The sequence below is a fragment of the Crassostrea angulata genome, chromosome 5, assembly GCF_025612915.1.
Source record: "Crassostrea angulata isolate pt1a10 chromosome 5, ASM2561291v2, whole genome shotgun sequence".
NCBI classification, from domain to species: Eukaryota; Metazoa; Mollusca; class Bivalvia; order Ostreida; family Ostreidae; genus Magallana; species Magallana angulata.
The window spans coordinates 56,421,827-56,443,901 of NC_069115.1; the positions used below are offsets into that span (position 1 = coordinate 56,421,827).

General features: G+C 36.2%; 2 protein-coding genes across 6 annotated transcripts in view; one reads left to right on the forward strand and one right to left on the reverse strand.

Annotated features, from left to right (window-relative positions):
- The window catches only part of LOC128185575 (activating signal cointegrator 1 complex subunit 3-like), a 93,891-nt gene that overhangs the window by 58,078 nt on the left and 13,738 nt on the right, over nucleotides 1-22,075 (forward strand). The gene's annotated exons all lie outside the window — the stretch shown is intronic.
- Nucleotides 339-21,698, reverse strand: LOC128185578 (mannan-binding lectin serine protease 2-like). Of its 3 annotated transcripts, none has more exons than XM_052855165.1 (6): nucleotides 21,113-21,698; nucleotides 7,790-7,898; nucleotides 6,528-6,812; nucleotides 2,991-3,335; nucleotides 2,621-2,779; nucleotides 339-2,499 (listed from the first exon to the last, which is right to left on the reverse strand). In XM_052855165.1, the coding sequence occupies exons 2-6, from the start codon at nucleotides 7,851-7,853 to the stop codon at nucleotides 2,297-2,299; spliced, it is 1,056 nt and encodes a 351-aa protein (XP_052711125.1). In that variant the 5' UTR covers nucleotides 7,854-7,898; nucleotides 21,113-21,698; the 3' UTR covers nucleotides 339-2,296. The 3 variants fall into 3 exon arrangements, with proteins under 3 accessions (XP_052711125.1, XP_052711124.1, XP_052711126.1); XM_052855164.1 differs by lacking the exon at nucleotides 21,113-21,698 and adding an exon at nucleotides 15,443-15,577; XM_052855166.1 differs by lacking the exon at nucleotides 21,113-21,698 and adding an exon at nucleotides 8,385-8,654.

The following is a 22,075-nucleotide window of genomic DNA, read 5'->3' on the forward strand; positions in this document are numbered from 1 at the left end:
CAGACCTAGAACAAAGGATTTAACAATTGGACTCAATTATGAAAAATCTTGACTTTTTAAACTAATATGATGTCCTTCTAGAAGGACTCATGCATCATTGATAATTTTAATGAAAATAACATTAAACCATACTGAGTACATGTACATATTATTGTGTATTAGAAATCCTAGTTCTCTCAATATTGGGTTATATATGTTATCTTTAATCTGTCGAACAACAATAATTGCACTCTGGCTCTTTGAAGACTTGGTGTTTCCACTACAAACCCTAATGGTTGTTTGTATTTCATTTATAATCAACAACCATTCTAAATTGTTAAAGAAAAATGCACACAATCTTTGGTTTCATATTGATTTTATTTATTGATTTTTATTCAAACAATATAATTTCTGACTATTTTCTGGTGAAATTGCCAGCAATTTGATTTCTTACCAACAAAATATGCATCAATAAATAGCAATGATCTATATAACAGTTGAATTGCATTACCCCAGTACAGTTGTACCGAATACATACAACACATCTACAGCTAGTGGAATGAGACTGGATTTCTGATCCGTGTCTAATGCAAGCTAACGTCTACAGAACGACACAACATAATGGTGACACGTTATCACATAAGGTAGCATGGGTACGTCGCCACAAAGGGTAGCCTGACATACATAATCATGCGGGTCGGATAGCATGACATGAATCTAGCGTGGATTTCTCTGTCCGTGTTGGAGGGAATTGATGCATAAACATGTTTACATGTTTGCAGTTTTTATGAATCAAGAAAATGTTTTCATTTTTTCAAAAAGATGATTCACATTTAATATGGAAACATTTTAAATGTTTATTATATAAAATGTGATTAATACTGATTATTTTGAGATCCTGTATTAGTTACCAAATTCATTGGCCATGATAATCTATACATGAAAAATTAAACGTGGAAATTTTAGATGATTGAAAAATCAATAAAAATTATTAATATTGAAGCAAAAAAATGTTTACTAAAATTACCCAAGGCAACATTGTACTAGGGCATTGCTATTTTGGATTTGACTAGGGAAAAAATAACATTAATTATAAGTGACATATCACAGAAAAAAACCGCTAGCAAACGTCTCACAAAGGGGAGGTAACCTAGGAAAAATTGTGTTAGAAATTTTTACCATTTGTTCATCCCTTTTGTAGAGGTTTGCTCTGGGCACAATTAATTTACAAAATAAATACAAATAAGTTAATACACAATGGAATATTTACAAACAAACTGTTACAAATAGGTCAAAAAATAAGTCATGTGATCCCTTTTACACTTCGTCATTGTAATTGATTCAATGAGTTGTAATGAAATGACAGGAAATTAAAGATTCACGGGGACGCTCTGCTTTGGGTTAAATAATTCATGTAAATGACTTTGTCATATATTCAGGATCTCCATTTCTGTAGCTGGAGGCTGTGTGTGGTGATTGTTTAGTTGTGAAGAGGTTTAGAATGAGGGAGACCTTAATATTATACAGATTGGTGAGAGGTGGGATATTAATGAACAGGGCGTAATGACAAGGCACCTGAATTTGGTGGCTGCGTCGTAGCATGATAGGCTTTATATATAATTGTGTAATATGGGAGACTTTTGTGTCTTATCATTTCAACTCTATTGATTTCTCTGTCAAATTCAAAACAATCACTTGTTTCACTATCTAAATCAGGGTTGAGTCATCAGAGAGTTCAGATTTTTACAATTAGCACTAAAGCTCACCAGTGCAGAGCCATCAAGTTTCTGTGTGTCACTGTTGGTTCCAGTGTTTGCTTAATATGGAAGATTAAAATGTCAGAACAGTTAGACAGAATAGGAAGAAAGGCTGTACATGTTATACAGATATATTGCACGTTAATGCTGTCTCAAGGAACACACACCTTTATATTGCACCTATAGCTTCTGGTGTGAGTCTGCCATTATTTGTTTCTTATCACAGTTTATTATTATTATATAGCAGTCACTATCTGCAACACTGAGGTTAATCAACCCCCGAAAAATCATTGGACCTATGCTGAAAGGTAAACAGTCCTGTCCATGATTTCAGGGGAGATTACTCCAGGAATTTGTCATCCTCGTTCTGCTGAACAAACACCGACTATTTTTTCTCCTTAGTTTGCCAAGAAAATTTGAGTTTGGAAACATCTGCAATCACAGTGCTTGATTATCATTGGTTGCCTCAGGACTCTGAATGCCTGCTTCAGTCCGAGGCTCGAGAGGTGATTTAATTACAGCAGACTTGATTGTTTGGACTGGACCAGGTTTTGACACCCCTAGCAGTCGATGTAATTATAGAAATTGTCATTCGGCACGTTGCGGAACTCAGTGCTGTTCCTGTATGCGGGATTCTGGACCTCGATGAATCGGTTCTTGTCCATTCGTCGCCTCCTCTCCTTCAACCATTTAAGTCCGAGCAGGACGAGTAAGACGATCAGAATGAAGCTCAGTGTTCCTATCACGCCACCAATGATTGCCACTGTAAGGGAGAGAAAAACAAATAAAGATGCATGATTATAGTCGGGTGTGCAAGTAATGTAACAAATTCCTGCATCTTTTTTATATATTTTAGATTTCATATAAAGAATTTGTTTTCTTACCGAACGGGAGCTTGCTTTCCTTGGTTTGCATTTTGAGGGTGTCTGTGCGAGTCATTGGGAGGGGGTCTTCGCTCTCCTCCCAGGCCTGGCCCTCCCTCTGGGTGTCTGGGGTAGTTCTCTGTACAGATGGGGTGGTGGGCTTTGGGAGAGGGGGATCAGCTGGAGGAAAAAAGACATCAATTATTGACGGGAACGAGGATGAATTACCACACACACGGACGCCTCATCATTACACTAATAGGATCTTCACACATGAAAGTCAATTAGGGGGAAGACTTAATTTTTCAAATATGGTTATCGGTGACGACAGAAGTGAATTATTCAGTTCATTAGCAGTGATGTAGGCTGGTGCGGGACTGTGATTACCCACCTTCGTAATACATCCAGAATCCTTTGTGGTTCTCGATTCCATTGGACACAAGTTGTATGAAGAGCTCGCCCCACTGGATTGGAATGGGCTCATTTGCCCGGCGGGCACACAGTGTGACACTGCGGGTCTCATCCCGGGCATACAGGTAGTCGGTGCACTCTATGGACACATTGGTCTCCAGGTCCATGTCAATCACAAACAGTTTGACCGACTGGTTCGGGTTGACCCGGATCCTGGCCGCACAGTCCAGGTTAGCTGGGTAGTTGTTAGGGTAACCAGGGCTGGCTAAATACCCTGACTGATCCCTGAGGTCCTCTACATTGCAGATACTCCTTGTCATGTAGGCTGGAAAAGAGAGATCAAAAGTTGAAATATCTGTACATCTTATATTTTTGATTGTAGAAAACATTCAAAGTATTTGGAAATGTTAGTCATCATTTTTGTAAAATATTTGAATGCAACAATTGTGTTTCTATCATTCAGGGATTGACATGTTTACATTACGTATTAATTATCTGTCTCTAATTACAATTATATTGCAATTGAATGCAAAATAAATTTACCCACAATTATTGATTCCAAACCAATCGCGACATTTGTATCAATCTTTTTTGTTTGGATACGTTTTATTCGATTTATGTTCAGATATATGTTGTATCTGAAGTATTGACCAATCCATAGACCCCCTGCCAAAGAATTTATTTCTTGAGAATATTGGCCTGTATAATTATGCTGGATACCTAATACTTATGTATTGGGTATACCTCTCCGTTTCCCACCGGTATATGTATTTTACCACATACTACAGACAAAGGCTCGGGATCTGGTCCCTTTGTTTACAGTGTTCACCCACTGACACGGGCAATCTTCAGTAAAGAGCTTGACATGTAGGCATGGGAAGTATTCAATTAAAAAATTAACGGTATTGATTAATTATTGTGTTTGATATTAGACTTTGTTAATCAACCCTATCAATCTAAGGGGATCTCATATGTCGGGCAGGGACTCCAATGGCCTGGGAGAGGGCCGTGTCCATTGTGAATGGCTGCTCTCCATTGGACAGTGTGCGTGGGAATTAGTGGCCAGACTTTAATGGTCTTTTAAGGAATCAGTGAGCCAGTTCTGGTATTAACACAGTTTTGGCATTTATCATAAGAATAACCATTATGGGAAACATTTAAATTACAGGCAGTGTTGTTATTTTAGATATTTATCAAAATTGAAGAATTTTGTCATAAAGGTTGAATTTTTTTTGTTTTTTCATTGACAGTCAGGTTGGATAGCATTTATTAATAAACCGGGAAGGGATGTTAATTTGATATTTTGAATTTTCATTTATGTTTATTTTAACTTCAAAGTTAATTTTTTAATATAGTCTTTGCAAACAACTTTTTTTTTCAATGATAAAATATTTTAGCATTTCTTTTGATTAATTTTCCTCATGTATTTGCTACAGCTGGACATTTTCTGATAAACTTCTGGAAAACAAACTTGAAAGATAACATGATTCCTTTACTCAATAACCAGGGCAAATTAGAATTGTGAAATATTCAATAATTGTCCCACAGTATGACTTGGCTAGACCCACTCCATTCCTTTGATTACATTCTGTGCATTGCAAAAGGTGATTTAATTTTGACACCTGCTGTTTCAACTAATGCTCCAGTGAAGTAACCACAATTAAAGTTTAGAAATGAAATGAGGTCTTTGTGGACTTGAGTTGGTTGCCTTGGGGACATCTGTTGCTGTATGTTGGCCATGTTTGATCGAGGGTCTCTGCAGATGGAGTTGTAGTGACAGATGGGGGACCCTGGTGACTAAAATGGAGGGAAACTGGGACAGCTGTTTGATGGCAACTTGCTCCCAATAGCAAGGAATTCATCAGCAATTTCATTTAAAGCTTTCTTTGTACCAACATTTTTTGTGTTGAAAGAAATTCATGATATTTCATAATTTTATATTCAATTATAAAAAAAAAGTGGTTTTTCTTTCATTTGTTTAAATATTTTTAAACATTGAAAGGTTTTGCCTATTTTTTTAAATAAAATTTTGTCAGAACTTTCTTTAGTATGTTTCTAATTTAGCTTGGACCTCTTTAGGCATCCATGGAACTTTCAGAGAATGCTTTTGCACTTCTGACCTGCCTGTGGAAATCTGGATTTAATGTAATAATAGGTCACACAGTATGCAGTGGAGGCACTTATAATAAGGGGGTCCTCTCCCCTGTATGTCTGAACCTTGGCTACTTACTGGACCCCTGCCCCGCAGACGACTACTAAACTCAGTCATGGCTATTGGCATTGTTAGCAAAGTGAGAGCCTTCAGATAAGATTGATGGCAATACACATAAAAAAAGTTCTCAAAGAATGCCAAACTCTGAAGACAAAAGGCTGGCAGAGCTGGGGTGTAATTGAGGTTGGATTCAGACTGTGAAGCTACAAACAAGACAAGCTTGTTTAATTGTTTCTGCAGCTTCAGAGCTTACTAGGTTTTGTTGAAGGAAGAGTTACAAAGGGAGGCATAAAAAGCAGAAAATGAAAGCCACATTGTTGATCAGTACCTCTATGATAAAAGAGAGTTATGTACATTAGTTTGTTTAACTTTGAGAGTTGAATGGACTAAATGAAATATTTAGTTTACTCAGATATTTAGAATAGTAAGATCTGATAAATGAGATCTTTGATATTTGTTGAACAGTGAAACGCTGCACATTAAGAGAGCGGGTGTCTGAGGCCTTATGCTCTTGAAAAGAATATCATTAATTTCAGGTGCAGAATTGAACAATGCAAGATTTAATTATTGATTCACCTTTGGAATCAATTTAAGAAGTGTTCAGTGCTCATAACTTCACACGGAACATTATCAGCTGATCGATTGCAGTAATAGTCCACTGCATGGAGAGTGTCCGTTATCTGTTGTTATTAAATTTTGCACATATTTCTACAGATTGAGTTTTAAATGGAGTAAAGAGCTGGAGATAAGGTAGAAGAGTAAGAGTGAGCGACTGGTTGTTGAGGAGAAAGGGAAGGGGTGGAGAGAGGGAAAGCCCCCTGCTAGGGGGATGAGCAGCTTTAACACATTTGCTTCCAAAAAACTGTTAATAATCTCTTTCACTTCATGAAGGTTGAATAATTTGTAAATATAACATGTGCTACTCAAAGAGTGCATCAAATCAGGCATTCTGAAGATAAAAAAGGAAAGCTTCATTTATTTCCTGAAGTCCCTTTTTGTAAGCAATGATCTTGTTTTTATTGTTTGTTTTGTTCCAAATTGTTTCCGATGGGTTACATATACAAATTTCTCTATTTGTCTTGAGGTTTCATATGAATTCATGTTTTATTTGTAAGACTTATTGTTGCTTAATCTGAATTTGTAAGAATTTTGGTTTGATGTAATGTATTTTATTTGTTGTTTGAAATCTATTTGTTAATTATTTAAATAATATCTGTACAGTGTACATAAGGTTTTGGCAGTTTGTGAATTTTGATTACATATATAAGTAAGGTTTTTTGTGTATATGGCGTGTTTTAGCCTTACCTGGAACACACTCGTAGTCCACCTGGAAGTAGTTACTCTCCTGCTTACAGGACGGAATCTTGCGGCCGAATCCGCCGCTTGGGAGGTTGATGCTGCACCGCTCCTTACCCACGCAGGGGTAGTTCTCGTGCTCCGTGTAGGTGCAGTCCCCGGGGGAGTAGGAGCAGTGGTTGTCCGGACTGTATCCAAAAAAGACCCGGTGGATCCGCAGCATGGTCCGCTCTGGACACTGAATGTCTATTTTGGTTGCTTTGTTGAAACAGGCACTTGCTGAACTGATTTCACCTGTTTGATTAAAAGAAACCAAGTTTAATAAGTGTGAATTACTATAATAATGACTAGAATGAAATCATCAAACATTGAATTGTATGTTTTGGGCACTTTGATAGTGAAGCTTTTATGGTAGTTCAGAATGAAATGGTTTTAGAATTCAGTTCTGTATTGGAAGGCATTTTAAAAAGGGTTTACAAACAAACTCTTTAAGATGTCTCTTTTTTAAAGTTCCATTAATATTTATTTGGTGTCTGATGATTTAAGTAGTGTGTACATTATGACACATTACCATTGATCTAGCTTGTATATTAGATAGATAATCCCTATAAGACCAGTACAGTTAAATTGCATTAAGAGCCCTCATGTATTGTGTCTGGATAATTCCCTATCATAATATTTTGTTCTCACAGTCCATAGTAGTATGTGGGAGCCATACAAGTTCATGGTTTACAATGACAGACTTTATCTGTAGATAAACGCGACAGATGCCATTGTCCTCTCGCCTGATTAAAACAGAATATGACAATTTTTTATACAGCTAATCCTTGATTTAAACCTTTTGTTCTATTATTTATTTGGAAACCTATTCATGATGATCAGAATTTTCTCACAAGAAACTATCATGTGTTTACATTTAATGATGAAGTGTTACACATTCAACAATTAACCCATATTTCTATTTCCAATGCAGTTATTTAATATTCTTTGAAAATATATGCTTTAATTCAAGTTTCATGTGCACACAATTTGCCTATAATACTGTTTTAAATTAACTGAAACAGGCCACTTTTCTAGAACAATTTTGGTTTTTAAAAAATGTTAGATATTTTTTTTTTATTGAGAATAAAAAAAAAGTATTAAAACCATGAGAAAATAATAAATTTTGAATTTTAAAAGAATGAATTAATTAAGGGAATAAAATCAGGACTCTGTAGCTCACCTTAACAGAATTTGAAAATTGAATTTGTTTTTGGATATAAGTGTCTTACCTGTTACCAGATCTATTAATCCCATGATGAGCACTGTGAAGATAAGGATCAAATTGGAAGCCATTTTTTCCAAAGTAAAGTTTATGTAGCACTTGCACTAAGTCTTTTCCTAAAAATAAAGCAAGGTCCAAAAATCAACTGATGCTACCTGGTCAACATGAAAACCTAACTGTTGTCCTAGGCCATCTGTCTTCCTGTTTTATACCCAGGGGTCTTGGATACAGCTCAGTGAGTACAGGGTTAGTTATCTAATTAATTCCACTCTTCAAAAACTAAATAATGGTCCCACATTTTCATGCAGTTATCATCAAGTGGTTCTAACATCAAAAGCTCCCAGCCGTCACAGGGCTTGATTAGGGGGAGGAGTCAAACTCCAAACTTTTGTACCAGGCACGCGTAAAAGATTTGCGGAGCTTGCCTCCTGTTTTTTTTTTTAAATTTGAATAATTGATCAGGATTTCTATTCTTTTCTACTGACAATGTTTTCCATCTGTCAGTATATTTATGAACGGAGGGTTTCTGATTTGAAGATCTGTTGCTCTTCTGTCACTCTGAAGAGGGGAGGCGGAGCTTAAATTGGGTGCCTGTATTTTACCTGTGTAAGATGATCACCTGGCCACGCGACCAGCTGTCACGGTAGAGTGATTCCTCATACAGTCTTCCAACCACAACAAAGAGGCAGACGCGTGCCGATAATTATAGTCAGCAAGAGCCGTTAAAATACTTCAGAGTGGAGAATTATACTCCTAGCACATGTTGATCAAGAAGACACCATGTGTCTCGCGATTTCCAAAATCTTGGCCAATCAGAACCAGGGGACACCAATGAACAAAAGAAAAGGCGCGTGGCAATTGTGCACCTGACATATAGCAGTGACCCTGTTTACTCAAAAATTGGTCTTCAAAGAGGCTATCAGTTTGCATTAAGATAAGCAGGCCATCTGAAGGTAGAGCTTATTAAGGGCACAGACTCTCACCTGTCACAGAAACAGACCGTCAACAGTTGGCTGGCTGGGGAAGCTTCCCTAGCATACATCTGTGAGAGGGGGGCCTAGTACATCAAATATAGACCCAGGGACCACAGTACCACACATCTGTGAGAGGGAGGCCTCAGATAAGAACAAGGGGATAGAAAGGGAAGGGAATTACTGCACCATGCAATGGTGACAGAAAATGTCTTCATAGGCCCCTATATTGTCCAGGGAAATGTGGATTGGCTGAATTTTACTGCCCTCATAGTAAACCAAGTTGACAGTTAACATTTAGGCAACACTCTTATTCATTATGCTGGAAAACAAAATTATTTTGGTTTTATTTATTTCTTACTCATTGGAAATTTAGATTAAACAAAGGTACTGTGAAATTTGAAAAAGTTGAAAGGGTTCAAAATATGACTCACTTAATGATCGTAAATTATTGCGTACTAAACTATTGGATTTGAAACAGTGGTATTTCATTGCCCAAAGAAACCTAACACAAAATCAAATCGAGCAAATCAATATTGTATGATGGAGTTAATCGGGGACTTGAGGCTAATTTTGTGTGCGGTATGGTGTAAAACATGAAATGTTAATACCACCATATGATTGATTAGGCTCTATGGACCTAGTTTAACTGGATTGAAATAAAATAAAGAAAACAATACACATCTGTAGAGTTAAGTTACAGATTTTGATTGGTGCCGATTGGGATACCTTTCTTCTAGGCTCTGTAGTTTGTTCCGTTAGATTAGAAGAATAAGATTTCTTTGTGCTTTGCTACCCCCAAAAAATATTGCCCGCCAGCACCTGCTGTTTTGCGTAGCATCCATAATTAAGCTTTTGTTCCGCACATTGAAAAATGAAGCCAGTGACACCTGTAGGACCAAGGTCATGGTCCCCCGATTTCCCGCTCGTGCATGTGGTGAATTTAGACGGGCGTGAAACAGCAGCCAGCTTTTTGTTCATAGGGAGTAGTATTTCAGAAATTAAACGTGTCATTTCATATTGGTCTGAATAATTTAATTATAATATTAAAAGGAGATTTATTTGACAAGTCATGTATATTTTGAGACCCATATTACTGCATATTTATAGAGTCATTAGTATTATGATATTTTTTTTTTTTTGTCACTGAGTTTGAGAAAAATATAAAAAAATTGAACTTATTTTTATAGAATTAAATAATATAATAATAGCATTAAGACTTATATTAGATGGTTGAACTGATATGCATGAAATTTTAAGTATGGATTTGGTAATATTATCTCATTAAAAAGTCTGGATATTAATTAACAGAGTAGTTCTGGTTATGAAATTGATAACAAACATGATTGAAATTTTCAATCAGATATAATTGATGGGTATTAAAAATGTCAACATTTGTCAAACATAAAAAATACATGGATTGCAAGATCTGAGATGTTGTGTAAAGTATTAATCAGTGTTGAAAGATAGATCTGATATTTGATCAATCTAGTCAAAGGCTTGTTTTTGAATGGGACATAATTTATGAAACTTGAGTGTTACAAACGCTGTTGACCAGACGTGTAATGCACTGGATAGGTTTGACCCATTGTCAGCCCGGACAATGCAGGCCTGAGGGCCATTGTATTCCCTGTCATAGTTTGTGATATTGCTATCAGAACTGGGTGCTGGTGATAAGCGCTGATAAAGACCATGTTACCGACTTCTTATTGTCGTGAGTTCCTCCTTATCTGTGAGACAATGGACAAATTCCTGATAACAATGGGGACGCGTGGCAAATTTACGCCAAACCAAACAATATTCTGCAGTTTGGTGATATTAAACCCAAACAAGCGGATTATAATTCACCACTGATTGCTGTATATTAAAATTCATAACCTCTTCCATTGTTATACCAGTCCGACCGATATGATGTTTGTTTCTTCGTATTACAATGGATACATGCAATATGATGGAGTCGCAGAATGTATTGACTAGGTATAGGGGGAATTATTTGTACTGGCTGTATACATCACATGAAGATTGACTAATGTAGAAACATTTTTATTTTTTCATTTATTTATCAAACAGAATAATTAGTTTGTTAATAAAAGATTGTATATGAGCTTGCTGTGTACAATCCTAACACTTGAAGATCATTAAGAATTCATAATACAGTCGATTACTACAGGGGACAAATCGACTCAGTTGAGATTCTGAAATTATCCGGAACAATTTGTTTAATCATGGAACCCAATTTACCATCATATAGCATTGGCAAACACAAACACAAACCATCATGTTTACATGCAGGTATCACACACATAATATCTGCTTAAGTTAATTTAACTTTGCAATTCAAAGAAGTCCAGCATTGTGAACCAAGCAACTGTACACAATGCCCCTATAATGATATATTGATCTCTTCTAAAAGCTTTAAATAAATCTTTAGATATTTAGTGGAATTATTGACACTTTTGTTTTGTGATTGGAGCATCGATTCCGCGGCCGGAACATTTATTTGTACAGTGTAACCGCCCATTGTAACAATCGCCAAAGACGGAACTCAATTATGGCTTAGAGGAAAAAGATGACAAATATAGAATTACTGGAAATTTGACCAATTAACAAGAAATTTCTGAGTTTTGATTTGATTCCTTAGATCTACCATTTTTTCATTGAGATCCCTATTTCTGATAACAGTTTAGGCCATTGTTTTGTTTAACTCAGCTCATGGAGAAATTCTGCTGCGATTTTACGCCTGGGCAATTGATTTCCAGGAAGTTTTTGCGGATTTTCTGGTCGTTTATTGCATCACATGTGTGATTCTTCAGCACACCTGCAAAATTTATTGAGAGGAAGCAGAATGCATTTAGCAGAGAGAGTTTTCATAAAGGAAGCCATCACCCAGCGTAATGTTGAAAGAAGCCGGTATACACTATCTTCTTGTTTAATCTGTTTTACTTACACTAGCAGCATTTTATATCTAAATTTTCTAAATGCATAAAGATATTCTAAGCAAGCATTTAACCTGCTTCAATTATCTTTTATCTCCTTCTTTATCATCATTGCTATTTTTCAAGTTTGCTCCTAATATATCAAATAGTAAATTCTTCCCTCTGTGGATCAACAGTTTTTGAGATATTGAGAATTGGGTTCGGAAACTTCATAGTCAATGTTGACAATTACAACTACATTTAGGGACTGTGATGTTTGGCGTGTGTCTTGTGGTGACCCTTTAACCTCCTTCTTAATTGGAAGATGGCCATAATTACTGGATGTTTCAGGGAGTCGTGTGACCTTGGCAGGCGGTGCTGTTGAGGAGACCTTTGTGGATCCTCCATATCCACACAATTGCTGTTTACTCAGGGTACCCTGCTTCTAATCAGCAGCTGCCCATTATAAACCCAGCCACGGCTTCATTAGCAAAATCACACAATAGAGAGATAGCACAGAAAGTACCATATAACGCTACCCAATACTGTCTCCAAGATTATAATCTCAGAAGCAATTTTGTTACATTATTGTAAATTGTTTTCATTTCCATGTCAGAAGATATAAATATGAACAGATCAAAATAATATTTGACATGAACTTGTTAATTGTATGGATTCTGAGCATGGTTTGTCATAAATACCACCCCCAACCTGTGTACTGAAATTGCCACTGTATCAGCTATGAGTGCTTTACTGTATGGACACATTAAGTGCTGATTCTACAGATAAGGGCTGTGTTCAACACCTAGAGGTGAGGGTATCCCCCCTCTCTGGTCACTGTCCAATCGTTCTGTTGTGTCAGAACTCTGCAGTATTACCGTAGGGAACTCCTGCTCTGTTGGATGTGATTAGAACCTTAACATTGATCTGTGAAGTGGACAATTGATGACCCACTGTCCATTTAATCCAATTGTCACTCTGACCAGACAGAAGCTCCATCTGTCCTTGGCTCCACTAATGAAATCTCTTCATCCGTGATTCAATTAACCATTTCATTGACTTAATTGATGTGTAAGTTTTGACATTCACTTCCGAAAATTTCTGGTTTAGAATTGCAGAGCTATTATTATTATAGTTACTCTAGATTCAGTGTATAAATTTGAAAGTGGATTGGATATGAGGTTGTAAATAAAGATATTGGTTGTCATAAATTGTAAGCCAACTGATTTATAAAAGTAGATAATTCATTTTGATAATTCATTTCATTTATGGCATCAGAAATGAGTTATGAAGATATACATTTCTGATGCCAAATGCTCAGTGACAATTATATATGGGATTCCTGCAGAAATAGTGTGTGTGTATAATGACAGGATTTCTTTTGTTTACAACACAAGGTAGAAGAATGCCAAACAAAAGTGTATCACACTGACAGAAGCTAGCAGATAACACTGCGTAGTCTTGACACAGTTATCTCCCCTGAATTCCTGCTATTTAGATCACAAAACTTGTAGCTTCTGTTTCCAAGAATTAGGATGCCTGCCATTCAGCTGTTGGGAAATCAGAAACATGCCAAGAAAGCTGCACAAGCGACTAGCATGATCTCCCTTACCCTTCATCTTGACACAAGGGGCTCAAGGATAGGTCTATGGGGACACCAATGTTTACGTGGCTAATGCTTGATGTTGTGCATAATTTCGCCTAAGGAATGTATTTTTTCCCCAGTCATTCAGGTATATTGGACAAAAAGCAAAATCATTCTGAGTCTTGTTCAAACAAGTGGAGTTTTGGTATTTGCATGCGGGGCCAGTTTTTGTATACACATGTACAAAGCAGGGCATTGGTCTGATTAAACGTAATAGTCATTGTCACACTATTAATACCTTTTGTCTTCAGTACTGAATGAGACCATTGATAACACCAAAAGTCCAAGCACCAGCTATGTAAGCTTTTGGCCAATGCCTTTTGCTTACTGTATCAAACAGTGGCCACTGGGTGAATGACCGACCAGATGTTTAGCGAGACAGGCTACGTACTACATATACAGCGATCAAATAAAAATAAATAGAGGTTGGCCTATTGGTCTTACTGATTGTAACTATGACCACATTCAATGGTTTATCAAAATAACAAATATGATGGAGAAATCACCCCTGAAGAAATTGGTGCATACATGCAGGGGGAGGGTCATCAAGGCTATACTGGTCTTCATAATTACTTACAAATGTCCAAGAAATTTTCATAATACTTCATGCATTAGTCAATAAGAAGATTATAAATTTTTCATTATCACTGATAAAAATTTCCATGCATAATTTATTTCTGATGGATTTTTTTTTTTCACAGAAATGGTCAAATATTTAAAATTGTTGACAAATTGATTTGAATTTTTAGATTCAGTGATAATTTACTATATGGATGCTACAGATATTTCTCAGAGTAAATGAACGATTGTTACAATATTGGTATAACATCTTCTGCCTGGATAGTTTGAATTTACTATGGAATTTCTTACCATGTTCATCCTGTAATTTGTTATTTTACCCCTCAAAAATATTGCATAGCTATTTTACATCTGCAGTGCATGTTCATACATCAGGGTTTTATTCTTAGGAAACTGCAGTTTTCTTTGGCAAGCAGCAGATAAAGTCAATATAAGAAATAGAGACATTGAAAATACTGCGTTTTCCTTGAATATGATGGCATACCAATCAGTTGAAGTTAATCTATTACTCAAAGGTAAATGCATGTATCTGATAGCAATCCCCTAGTCTTAGCTTGATCGGTGCATTTGGCAGAGCATCCACTGTTTCTGATCAGCATCAATTTTGTAATAATGATAGAATTGCCTGTATGCACAGTGATAAGGACATCCCCAGGACATCACCCAAAGAGACTACATGGAAATTTAAATTTATCAATTCCATTTCTTCTCATTTATAATCGGTAAACAGAGAAAGCAGATAAAATTTATTCAAGTTTTTTGGGATAGAACATTTTTGAGTTGATTATAGCGAGTGAAGCGAGCTCTAAGAACCAGTGAGACTCAAGAGATTTGTTAGTTGCTTCCATACCTTCGTATTGAGTCGAGATACGTAAACAAAGACGAACAAAGTTATGGATGACGTCACAGTGCACTCGCGCTATATTTCCCGCGATAAATTTAGAGGTGGATCAAACATCTGTTATGCGTGTACTAGCTATTTCAGTATAGACTGCGATACCTGTCTTATTGACATACGATTTTTTTTTTTGTTTTTTTTTTTAAATATAGAGATTATTTAAGTATATACTAGCAAAACCATACTTTACTGTCATATCAATTCATTTTTAAGCTAATTGTGTATGCATGTAAAGTAGGCAGGTAAGTATATGAGTATATCAGAAGGGAGGAAATAAACAATAGGATATTTTGAACAAAATAAAAAGGAATAAAGAGAAAAAATAAACAGTTAAAAAATTTATGTAGATATTGCATATAGTCAAACCATTAAATTTAAAAGTGGGAAATTACACACCTACAAACACGCAGGAACCGGACTCTCTCTCTCTCTCTCTCTCTCTCTCTCTCTCTCTCAGGAGAGGGGTAGGGGGTTGCGCTGTATTTATCATGACCATTAAAATTAGTACATTTGCCCCGGCTCAAAAAATTTTTGACGTTCGTTGATACCTAAATAACACTAGGTTGACGGTATGTGTAATTCTTGCTGCGCTCGCCAGAACGGTAGCACCGTAAAACATATTAAAAACAGAAAGCAAATAAAAGATGGTTACCTGATTGCGGGGTCCGTCTGACAGTGTGTGCTTCCACACCTGGTGACTTATCCAATTAACCGTCCCTACCTCTCACACATTAACGAAGGAGCTGGCCGTATCAAGCGCAAAAATCAATGGTTATTATTGCTTAATTTTAGAGAAAATATTGTGGATTAGTTTTGAATCAGTGCTGTGTAAATTAGCTGTATTGGATAGGTAGGCTTTGTCAATGTGATTTATTTTATTGGGACCTTTTGTTGGGCCCATTCAGCGATAATTGTACTGCAGTACTCCCCCATTGATTCTGGGATATGATCACTGTTGAGTGCGTGCTGTTGTTTATTTTGCCTCCTGTTGCCAACTTAACGCATATTAGCCTGCTTCAATAAAGCAGTGTTATGTCACCGCTACTGCAGATTGATAGAAAATGTATGACATCTTTATTGATACCTGGTAGTTTATGGCGACTGGCTTCCCAGATGGCGTCGCTTCAAATCGAGAAAAAATATTATATTCAGAATAACAAGAGAAGCAAGGGTCAATGTTTTATGTCTTGAGTTTAATTGTCAGTTCAGATTCCTATACTTTATATCATGTAGCAATATTGATATATTTTTATTGGCCACCAAAGTCAATTGTGCTGTGGGATGTGATTAATTAAAAAATTTAATTGCAGAAAAAAAAAAGTCAAGGTCATCACTGTCTTTAGAATGCAACTGTAATATGCTTTTACCAAGAAAATAAAACTAGAAAACTTGCTGTTTCAGAAACACTTGTTATGGCTTTATCATTAATCACAGATAAGTAAAAGTTCTCCAGAACAGAAACAAGTTTGACGTGACTGGAATACCAAGCCGTGTGTGAACATTACGGATCTAATTCCCTCAATTATAACCTGTTGCAGGGCTGCCTTACAGTTCCGCATCAGGCGGATTTCTGTGTGTAGACACTTGGTTCTTCACGTACATTTCTTATTTGAAGATTAATCTGCTCTGATTTTCTTCAAACACTGGCCACATTAGATGTGAGAGTTTTTATCAGCCATTGGCTACAAATTGTGTGATTTTATGGGATAAACATGCTTATTGGTGGCAATCGGAAGGAATGCCCTGTTTTCAAAATATTTAGAAATTAAAGCTACTGGAACGAGTTTCCGGAACAGAGGCCACATATTGTAGTAAATATATGGCAGCTCTCAAATCCAGCTGGGACTCCAATTGTTATTGCAGCAAAAAAAATCTGACATGCCACCAAAAAAATCCCCTAATACTTGGATAATGATACACCAATAAAATATTCAGTCTATGCCAGACCCCAGGGAATGAAAAACTACCATAGTTTAATAAACGTTTCTTCAAGTGTATCAACCATTTTCTAGAGAAGAATTTGACTTTACAATGATAGAAAATCTCTTTAAGGATCACGTTAATAAAAGGATTTTAAAAACAAATTTATGATACCACTTTCAATAATTATGACATACTTCATTAGTACATGTAGTTATGATAAATATCTTTTGTTAACAAATCCTAGATTTCATGCATATGAATCTTAAACACCATTTCAAGAATTTTTCAGTGCATGATTGCAAAGTACAAGGCCTATTACACCAAAAACTTGCCTAATATGCACACGACTTTAAACTCTATAGCCTTTAAGGTTGTTCAACTTTGAACCATCAGGAGTTTGGGTATTTATAAACTGGTATTTTGGAAGACGCCACTAAGATGTATCTCAGATTAAGGTGCAGTGGCTTCCTCCATTGTTTATCCACAAGATTCAGCACACTGATTAAAGCTAGAATTCTGTACAGATTAGTAGAATCTGCTGGATGAAAGCCCTGCACTGTACAACGATCAAAGCAATAAGGCAGGTCTTCAAATCTACTTTCATGTTTTCTTATGCGAGATTAATGATTATAGAACCCATTCCAAAAAAAGCAGGGAAGTGTCTATCAGGGAGTTTGAGATAGAAAAAATGTGTATTGTAAACTGATATAAATTTTTAATATTATTGTGGTTTTTTTTGGTGTTTTGGGAGGAGGGGGTCTTTAATGAAACAGATGTATACAAGTAACTGCTAAATGCAGATTTTTTCTTCTTCAAAAAATAGATGTCTAAAAACACAAAAATTAAATCAAGTCAAATCTGATACGAAATTGTTGCAGTAATTCCTGAAGGGTGTGCTCCGTATTAGAAATCTGTAAGCTCGTACTCAATGGGATATAGCACAATTGGATGAGGATAAAATTGGGAGAAAGACATTATACACATCATTTAAAATCAATCATTATTTTTATTGCCTTGCTTGCACAATATATGAAGGGTTTTTTGTGGAAAAATTATTGCTTTCCCCCCATGTTAAAGGCATATCAAAGTAAATGGAAATATTTAAGATAAAAGAATATTGTATGCATTTAGAATATCTTGTCAGATTGAAAATGTCAGAGAAAGAGCATTAAATTTCAATTTAAAAAGTGCTCAGTGCATCAATCTCGTGTTATCAGAAATTCCCTGAAATAATTGAAAACAAAAAAAACTTTATCTAGATTTTTGGGGATGATGTATGCATATAATGGATGGTTAAAGAAAGTAAAAGAGATTTTGAATGAAAGGATATTTTGCACTGGTTGATAACCAAAACGGTAAGATGAATTCATTGTCTGGCTGGGAGGATACCAGCCAAAAGACCTTCCTTTTTAATTTGGAGAAGTTTCTATTGAAGCTGATGATGACGACGATTAATCCTACGGAAGTTTGGAGTGTGACCAAACTGTTCTAATTAGCTGTTAAGTTGGGCTAATCTTTATGAAATGGGTGTAAAATCATCAATGCTGCCTTTTCCTGAGTCTCATTATGGTTCTGCACTTAATCTGCAAATTTTTTTGTTGATCTCTATCCAAAGCAATCTTTCATATTCTTGTTATAATTTACTGGGTGTTTTGTTTATTATTAGTTCCATATTGTTGAATGTTCAAGTTCTCCTCTCTAAATAAAACAGCAAGGAGATAAGTATACAATCCAACCAAGTCTGCTGAATTGATGAATGTTACAGCCTTCAACACAAAAAAAGTCAAAAACAAAGATTGATGATTTTTAGCATCCAGAGAAAAAAGATGGAGACGGACGTCATCATTAAGAAAAATAGGTGGAAGACCAAAAAAAAGGTCTTTAAAAAGAAGTTATTTTGATAGTGTCTACATAAAACAATGCAATCTTGGAAGGGATCTGGAATGATAAATTTATCCTGGAGAAGACAGTTTTTTTTCTTTCTTTCTGTGTATAGCTACAGACAGACAGGTGGCGGAGTTTATACTCATCAATCTGTGGTTTCTGAATTATCCATGGCGGCGCCAAAAAGTGAAATCAAAAGACTTCACTGGTGTCATCCCTGTCTATAAGTCCTGGGGTTGAAGGTTTGAATCTAGAGTTGTTACACAAAGTATAACTGTTACAACTCCTCTGATGTGAGTCTTGTCTGTAAGTCTTAAGTTAAGTCGGTAAGTCTTAATAGCTTGTGGTTGAAGTAATTAATCCAAAAGTTAAGTAACACAGAGTATAAAGATTTGTTAGATGTCGGCTTTGTCTGTAAGTCTTAATAGCTTGTTGCAGGAATTAATTTAAAAGTTAAGTAACACAGAGTATAAAGATTTGTTAGATGTCAGCCCTGTCTGTAAGTTTTGTGGTTGATGGTTTGAACCCAGGGGTAGTAATACAAAGTATAAAGATTCCTCTGATATTAGACTAATCTTTAAGTTTTGTGGTTGAAGGCTTGAACCCAGGGGTAGTAACAAAGAGTATTTAGATTTGTTGGATGTCATCCCTGTCTGTTTGTCTTGTGGTAGAGGCTAGATCCAAGGGGTATTACCACAAAGTAAAAAGCCAGGAGGAAGGACAGGATGCTGTGTTGTTATCAGCTGGAGGCAGCCTGCCCTTTCTGTACTGTAAGGTGATGACAGTGGTACCATTGACCAGATGGAAGACATGTTTCTTCTCTTTATTGTACATATTACCAGTCAATGGGTGGTTGGTGTACAATTATCTTAGAGACAACATTGTGGATCCTACTTCATGATTAAAGGATTTCAATGCAAGAAGGATACATCTTGAATTATATTTTGATATACTTCCCCTAATTTGTTTACTTTAGGTGTGGAAGATTTCTTTTAAGTTACAGTGTGTTTGTTCATTTTCTATGATTCATTATCGATTCATCAGTTTTTGGAGAGAAACTGTACTGATGTTTGATACAATCAGTAAAAACGGTTTCCTCCCAAATTAATTCTTATCTTGCTTTTGTGTGGTAGAAAATCATATTGCCAATCGTAATAAAAAAAATTCTGATCCCCAGCATAAATAACAAAACCTCAATGGTTTGTGATGACTGTGAGATGTACAGGTATTTTTTATTTTGAAGGTAGTTTTTATCGGAATTTAAAACTTCAGTATATCAATATTCACACTTTTGAACACAACGTATATTTCTAAATACTTTAAGAATTAATGGACACATTATAACATATTATAATACCGGGTACTATGTCAGTAATGTGGCATGCAGGGATTATTGTGATTATAATCTTAATTCAAGCAAAGATGAAATAAAATCTTTCTAATTTTGTGAGTAATATTTTGTATTACACTGAAATGATGTTAAAAGGAATTTTGTGTATCATAATACAATTATTTAGTATAAGGACATGTTTATATCTTGCATGTCAAAGGTTACCAAAGAAGAAACCAATTTATATGTGAAAAAAAAAATGGTAGAGGGTTTTAAAACAAATTAGTATCCCTTTATTTATGATGAAATAAATGTTAATTATATAACCAATGAAGTTATATACAATACAACACTTTGTTTGACAAGAATCAAACTTCACACAAATCATTAAAGGAATAATATATTTTTATCATCAACCATGTTGATCTGCACAGGGTGGAATATTTCATCTCTGAATTTATAAGGAGTTATCCTAATTAGTTAAAAAGAGAGAGATTATAAGGAACTAAAAAACTTGAGAATAAATTTGTTTGAAGATAATCTTGACTGGTGTTGAAGTGTTAAGTTTGGCCGTATTCCTGTCAGTTTATGCGATTATACAATTAGCAGGAGTGACAGTGAGGGAGAAGTCAGCTGTTCGCCGACACAGAGCCCCACAATCAGCTGATTCTGATGACAGTAATGGTCGTGTGGCTGCCAGTATTCCGTGGCCTTCTTCCAAGTCACAGATAACACAAACAGACGAACGGTGCAGGTGAAAACGTGCACTCTGCAATTGGTGTGCACTTAATGCTGTGGTTAAACCTAGTCCTGCCATGCGGATAGATGGAGAGGAAATGGACACAGAAAACCTATAATGCTAGTGCTCCACAATGACACGTCATTATTACATGTATAAGGGCTTGAAATGTAAAAAAGTAGCAAAATATTGAAAAGTCTCCAAAATATACACTATAGGAACTTCTGCAGATGGAGAGGGAGGTTTTTTTTATTATGGGATGTTTTGTAAACAAGCCAGATGTTGACTAGGAGCTATCTATTTATTCTGAACAATACACAGCTCTGCATAAAACCAGGACTCAGACTTGTCGAATTTCATGATTTCTTACAAACAGCAATATAGGGTGCCAGAAGTAAAATTTGGCAAAGCCAATTACAAAAAATGATGAAACATGACTGACTTACTTTGTATCAGTGGTGCCTTTGATCTCCTGGGGGGACGTAAGTTCCCTGTCAGACTCACTGCCCACAGAGGGGATGATTCGACCTCCACATCAAAGGCGGGGGTGTCAACAAGTGTGGCTGAGGGGACCAGATGTAGTTGTCACCACCTCAGCACCACCAAGCATTAATTAAATGGAGATCAAAAACGGTGTCCTAAGGGTGAACACTCACAGATAGTGGTGACTTGTCACTACCAGAATAAAAGTTCACAAAGTCCTTAGTAAGAATGGATGCTGGTCCTATAAAGTTACACCACCAGTTTTGCCTCGGATGAACTTCTCTTACATGAAGCTCAAGCAATGCAGCAACATGTTACAGACTTAGTCAAGTCGAGGGAATGGTGCACGATTTTGTAAATTGTTTTTTCTTTTATTTAGCAGCACACTGTGATGCTCCCTCACCTGTGGGTCGTATGGTGTCTTACTGTACCTCTCGCTGCACTCAACAGTTTAAAGTGGTTCTAATAAGCTATCAAGTGTTTCACAAGTTTTTATGCGAAAATGATAACTACAGTGTTGATAGAATTCAGCTGTAATTTTTCTCTTTGGAGTACGTACACAGAAGTTGGGTAATGATGAATGTTTGCACCTGAATCAGTTATATAAACATTGAGGGATGCAAATTTGGATGCAAGTCAAAAAGAAGAAGGGGGAGGGAGGGGGGTTCTAAGAATGGAACAGTGCCCAAGATCTGTCAGAGACAGGTCTGTAAAGGTGGGGTAATTTGTTTGGGGGGGGGGGGGGGATTGACAATTTCTGGGACACAGAGACGATCTACCATTTTTAACAGGCACACATCATCACTCCAATTTGATGGATGATTTCAGACCGGAGTTTTCTTTGATCCCACATGTTTTGTTTGTTTTCTTGAAGGTAGACAGGATTGACTGATAATTAGAGGCTCATGTAAGACTTGGGAAACACT

What these genes read in the sequence shown, in the direction of transcription:
- LOC128185578 (XM_052855165.1), bottom strand. Translation starts at nt 7,853, where the DNA reads ATGGCTTCCAATTTGATCCTTATCTTCACAGTGCTCATCATGGGATTA. An exon ending in ATTAATAGATCTGGTAACAG is followed by an intron (nt 6,813 to 7,789) that starts GTAAGACACTTA and finishes TTAATCAAACAG; the next exon opens with GTGAAATCAGTTCAGCAAGT. An exon ending in GGAAAGCAAGCTCCCGTTCG is followed by an intron (nt 2,500 to 2,620) that starts GTAAGAAAACAA and finishes TCTCCCTTACAG; the next exon opens with TGGCAATCATTGGTGGCGTG.